This window comes from Myotis lucifugus, unplaced genomic scaffold, assembly GCF_000147115.1.
Source record: "Myotis lucifugus unplaced genomic scaffold, Myoluc2.0 scaffold_35, whole genome shotgun sequence".
NCBI lineage: Eukaryota > Metazoa > Chordata > Mammalia > Chiroptera > Vespertilionidae > Myotis > Myotis lucifugus.
In genome coordinates, this window is record NW_005871083.1 from 669,016 (window position 1) to 675,015 (window position 6,000).

The window sequence follows — 6,000 nt, forward strand, 5'->3', positions numbered from 1 at the left end:
TAAATCGTAAAAGAAAGGGACATCAATTGAGCTATCAGCTGTTAAGTGTATATACATTTTAGGGGAACACTGTATATAGCTCAGTATCTGTTCAAAAAGCTGAGATTCTTATTGTGTGGAGAAAATAAGATGCAAAAAAAGACAACTGCACACCAAGAATTACGTGTCAAAGCCTTTAGAAGTAACCAGTGTTTAGAAACGGGACAAATAGATCTCATATGGGGCAACTTGGCAAGACCCCCCAGCAAGGATGGCATTTTCTAGGCATTAAAGATGGGAAAGAATTAAGCAAAGATTGGTATCAGAGGGCATTCCAAACGGACCAGTGTGGGTGAGGGAGGTGATACTTAGACAGATTTACTGAATATGTAAATAAATAAGTCATTTACTGAAATTAAAGACACACAGAGCTTTGTTCCTTGGGTAGGAACGGTAGCTAGGTCCATGGTAAGAAAGGCCTGGATTTGCCAGGCTGAAAAAGGTAGGCTTTTATCTTACAAGCGGAGGTGGGGAGCATGGAAGTTTCATTTTAGGAAAATTGATCTAAAGAGCGTTTTCAGAATGTATCAGATAAGAAGAGCCTAGAAATTTAGACCAGTTAGGAAGCAATTTTAAAAACCCATGGCTAGCTCTGGCCGGTTTGGCTCAGTGGAGAACTGAAGGGTCCCGGGTTCGATTCCAGTCAAGGGCACATGCACGGGGTTCGGGCTCTATCCCCAGTAGGGGGCGTGCAGGAGGCAGCCAATCAATAATTCTCTCTCATCGATGTTTCTTTCCCTTTCCCTCTCTGAAATCAATAAAAATATTTTTTAAAAAAAACAAAAACATGGCTAGATACCCTGAACAAAATGGATGATGGAGAATGAAGGAGACAGAGGCAAGGAAAAAATCTATAGGGCCTGTTGAGTGAGTGAAGAAAAGTGGGAAAGATAACCTCAATCAAAGAAATTAGAAAAAGTCCAGCCCCGCTAGGAGGTTTTGGAAGTGTGGCAATTGTTTGGTAGGTTTCAAGGGTGCTGGCCTGCAGAGGTAAAGAAGTAGAACCACAGTGCACAGTTGTATGAGAAAATGGAGTAAGAGGGACAAGATCATCAACTTATCAAAGAAGCTTAAGAAATATGGTCGAGCCCTGGGTGGTGTGCTCAGTGATTAGGGTGTTCGCCCATGCACTGAAGGGTCACAGGTTCCATTCCCAATCAAGGGCACGTACCTGGGTTGCAGGTTTGATCTTCAGGCGTCACATCCATGTTTCTCTCTCTCTCTCGAAAAATCCTTCCCTCCCCGCCTTCCACTCTCTCTAAAAATCAATGGGGAAAAATATCCTCTGGTTAGAATTAACAAAAAATTTTAAAAATAGAAATGTGATTGAAAGGGAGGAGAGAGTTTAGACAGTGGCTAGAGGGAACCAGTTAAATATTTTTTTATCCTAAATAGGAAAAGACTTATTCAGATTTGACAGCAGAGCTGTCAGATTTAACAAAGAGAACATATATGTAAATTTTTTAAATATGTTTTTATTGATTTTATCTATTTTTTTAAATATATTTTATTGATTTTTTACAGAGAGGAAGGAAGAGGGATAGAGAGCTAGAAACATCGATGAGAGAGAAACATCGATCAGCTGCCTCTTGCACGCCCCCTACTGGGGATGTGCCCGCAACCAAGGTACATGCCCTTGACCAGAATCGAACCTGGGACCCTTCAGTCCGCAGGCCGGCGCTCTATCCACTGAGCCACACCGGTCAGGACTGTTTTTATTGATTTTAGAGATCGGGGAAAGGAGAGGGATAGAGAGATAGAAACATCCATGAGAGAAACATCGATCAGCTGCCTCCTACACGCCCCCTACCAGAGATAGTGCCCACAATTGACCGGGAATTGAACCGGTGACCTCTTGGCTTATGGGTTGATGCTCAACCACTGAGCCAGCCTAGCTGGGCAACAGAGAGAATATAAATAAGACCCGGAGGAGGAGGTCAGAATGGATAGGCCCATGGGTGGGAAGAGGCCTCTTCCTAAAATAGGATAGAAAAATAACTTTGTGTATGGGGGTAGCCAAGGGTGATGTGGAGCCAATCTGTAATTCGTTTTATTGACTGAAGGTAGAAAGTTGTCATTTATCACGGTCGGGATGGGACAGGGCCATAGCCAGCAATTCAAAGGTGACGAGCATGGTGAAGATTTGGAATGGCTTGGGAATTTTAGAGATTTTCTTTAAAAGAAAAGGCAAGCAGCTCAATTGCCAGCAGCTAAGAGGTGGACAGAGTCACTTTGGGAGCTTGCAGATGGAAAAGGTGGGCCCAGGAAGCTTCCAGCCTGGAGCTTGACGCTAGCCTGGAGCGTTGAGCAGCAGTTCATCTAAGTGCCTTGGGTAGCGCTCTCCCCTGGGTTCCAGGGAGCCTTTCTGTTTGGAAGATGCCTTCTCAGGATCCCCTTCACAAGAGCTTCCTGGTGGGATGAGACAGAACCTGCTTTGCTGTGGGCTCCCATTGCCCTCACAGCATTCCCTGTCCTCGGCACAAGTCATTGCAGCTGGACCACTGGTCTTTTATCATTGCTTGTTAACTATGCTGTAGGTATACAGTGTTGAGTTGCATTAACTAGAATGTGGTAAACTCACTGGTTCTTCTTTTGCAGTCCAAACCAGGTTGCAGAGAAGGTGGCCTCCAGAATTGCCGAGGGCTTCAGCGATACAGCTCTCATCATGGTAAGTCACTTCATTGCCTGTTGTGTTTTCTATTTACAGGATGGCTACTGAGCATTTCCTTGCTAACCTAGAGCTTTGCTGGATAAGCAGTCTTTCTTTCTGCAGATACTTCAGACCATTGCCACCTTTTTTGCAATCACAGCACACAAGTCTCCAGAAGTGGGGAGTCATTTCTCAAAGTGGGACCCCCATGCTGGCAGTATCAGCACCAGCTGGGAAACTTGTTAGAAATGCAGATTCGTGGGGCCCAGCAGTCTGTTTTAATATGCTTCCAGTTGATTCTGATGCACCCTCAAGTGTGAGAACCATTCAATTAGAATACCCAGCATAGCCTATAGGGAAAGAAGAAGGAAGGAAGGAGTCAGATAGGTAGCTAACAGAGCCTTTTTAAATAATCTCAATTTAGATAATTCTAACAGGGAGGGAAGAATAAATGTTTAAAAGCTATACTTTTGTGAGAAAACAATGAAATGGTATTTATCCTGAATAGCACACAGTTTACCTTAGGCCACACTATGGTACGGTTCCACACATCACATTTGCAGTGTTTGCACATTGTAAGGCAGGGTTTCTGATTGTGGGCCACGAGGAGGTGCTAAGGACTTCCAGAAAGGTGCTGGCCCTTGACTTTTTGTTAGCTCTGTTACAACTGTCCTTTGTCTTGTGTGCAGGTAGACAACACTAAGTTTACGATGGACTGCGTGGTACCTACGATCCATGTGTACGAACACCATGAAAACAAATGGCGGTGCAGAGACCCACACTAGTGAGTGCTGTGTCCTCAGGGTGAACTATGTGCAGAGTATGCTGGGGCCTGTTCCAGCTACCCAGATCCACCGAAAAGTGGGTCCCAACCTCCGTGTTTTTTTCAGTTAGCTTATTCTCCAGAGGAGCGCCCAGCCCTCATACAGAAATCGTGTGTGTTCCTCGGCTCCTGGAGGACTGAGGCCAATAAGGCTGCAGAGCAGTAGAGAGAATCTGAGTGTTACTCAGGGTCTTCCCACCCCAAACCTCAGGACACCTCTCCATAAACCAAACCCTCTTTGCAGACGTGTGGTTTGGTTTACTGGTAATCACTCAGAAAGCATCAGTCATCCACCACCAGCTTTGTCAGCATGTCATTTGGAGGGTGTCTCATTTTAACCACATTTTATATTGTTGCTATGTACAGTTACTTGTTTGCTAGTACTCATTATTGTCGTCTTTATACCACTCTGTGTATGGTTTTTTGTTTACTCTATTGAAAAGCCAGATTTTTTTTTCATTAAGAGATTGATTTCTCCTGTTTCACCTCATAGTGATTACTGTGAAGATTGGCCAGAGGCCCAGAGGATCTCAGCGTCACTCCTGGATAGCCGGTCCTATGAAACGCTCGTCGATTTCGACAACCACCTGGACGACATTCGGAATGACTGGACAAATCCAGAGATCAATAAAGCTGTTCTGCACCTGTGTTAGGGAGGGATTTCAATGACTAGTCTCTAGGTATTTCCACTAGGCTGAAGAAAAAAAGCTATTTTTAAATGTAAATAAAATATCTCATTGCCTGTGTGGAAAGCTGACAGTTTTCAGAAGTGGCGTGTGCCTTGAAAGAGGGCAGAATGTTTCATCAGTCGTCTTTTTAATGTAGAATCTCTAGAAGAGGTACGGACTGTCCAATCTGACCATCCCTGTGGAGTTCTTCCCAGTTGTACGTTGCCATAATCCTCCCAATCAAAGCTGTTTCTGCTTGTCCAAGATTGTTCCTATTAAACAGTTTTAACTAACCTTTTATAATCTGGAGAGGATACTTTTTAAGACTATGGACTATCTTTTTTTAAAAAAAGCCCATATCTTATACCTGTATGGGAGTGTTTGTGAGTTTTTGTCCAGTTTGAGTCAATGTCACCCAGTCCTGGGACTGGGCGGGTGCCCAGCCGGTGCCTGAGAACCTATGTGTTGGTGTTCCGTGTCGGGAGGCTACAGCTGTGAACAGCACTGCCCCACATGATGTGGAGCTAATGTAGCTGCAACTCTACACAGTGGGAATAAAGCCACTGTTGCCTGAGAAACCTTCATCACTAAGGGTAAAAACAAACATGTTGGTAATGGGAGCGCAGTGTAATGCTTCTCAACCAGAAAGCTTGTAACCTGTGGAATCAAGAAAGGGAAAATGGAACAGTACTAAGATTATTTTTAAAAGGCAAGAAACAGTCCTAACTCTAACTTGCATGATTTTCTAAATGATTCTAATTTATGTCTTAAAAATAATTATTTCTTTTGTATTCAAAGTAACAGGAGCAAAACAAAACTTAGATTCCCCAAGTTTTACAGAGCTTGTCTGTAATGTGCATACATAGAGGTTACTGTGGTTAAACTTCCAATCATAGGAAGTTGATGGGGAAATTTGACGGTACTGTTGCATTTTTTTATATGAACTGCCAGAGTCCCTGTGCACGGATTTGTGCACCAGTGGGGTCCCTCAGCCTGGCCTGCACCCTCTCGCAATCCGGTACCCCTCAGGGGATGTCGTATTGCTGGTTTTGGCCCGATCCCCACCCATCCAGGCCTGGCCTGTGGGAATCGGGCCAAAACCTGCAGTCCGACATCCCCCGAGGGATGTAGTAGGGTACGAAGCGGCGGCTGGGAAGGAGCCTGAGCCTGGGCCGAGCACCCTGACACTCCTATTGCACCTGCCGCCACCGCCGCCGCCCATCAGTCAGCTGAGTGGCGCTCCCACTGTGGGAGTGTGCTGACCACCAGGGGTCAGTTCCTCCATTGAGCATCTGCCTCCTGGTGGTCAATGCTTGTCATAGCGACCAATCTTTCGGTTGCTTAGGCTTTTATGTATATAGATTGTGCAGAGTTCAGAGAATCCTATCTTTCCTACTGTCTTTTTCTTTGAATACATGAAGGAAATTTGTAACAATTGGCATGGTCTATTGAAAGGGTTTGGGACACAGCATTATTTTCTCTTGACAAACAGGAAAAAATTTTCAGACATTGCTTATAGTAGATGTGCTTTGATCCACCAAATTCCCTCTTCCCCTTCCTTCAAATACCTCTTACCCTTAATTTTTGAAGCTGACATTATTTTGTGTGGGAAACACAAATGAAAGGGTGATGGATCAGTGCACTTTATCTTCCTCACTGTCCTCACTTTAGAGCCCAGCACCATGGGCAGTCTTGTTCCAAATGGGTTTGTGGGGGTTTTTTTTCAAAAAGGAAGAAGAGTCACCTCCAGCATTTACCACAGAAAAGCCTGTCTTTTCCTGCGATTTAAATGTATGTGCTATCTGTAGTTAAAGGTCAGA

The 6,000-nt window shown here is 44.4% G+C and overlaps 1 protein-coding gene across 2 annotated transcripts in view; it reads left to right on the top strand.

Annotated features, from left to right (window-relative positions):
- EMC8 (ER membrane protein complex subunit 8) overlaps positions 1–4,478 on the top strand; it is a 20,023-nt gene extending 15,545 nt beyond the window's left edge. The window contains exons 3-5 of one of the 2 annotated variants that reach the window (XM_006087007.3): positions 2,638–2,707; positions 3,379–3,473; positions 4,006–4,478. In XM_006087007.3, coding sequence (XP_006087069.1) covers positions 2,638–2,707; positions 3,379–3,473; positions 4,006–4,165 — 325 coding nt within the window. In that variant the 3' untranslated portion in view covers positions 4,166–4,478. The remainder of the gene's footprint in view (positions 1–2,637; positions 2,708–3,378; positions 3,474–4,005) is intronic. The other variant, XM_023752554.1, reaches the window with a different exon arrangement.
- Positions 4,479–6,000: the final 1,522 nt, after the last annotated feature.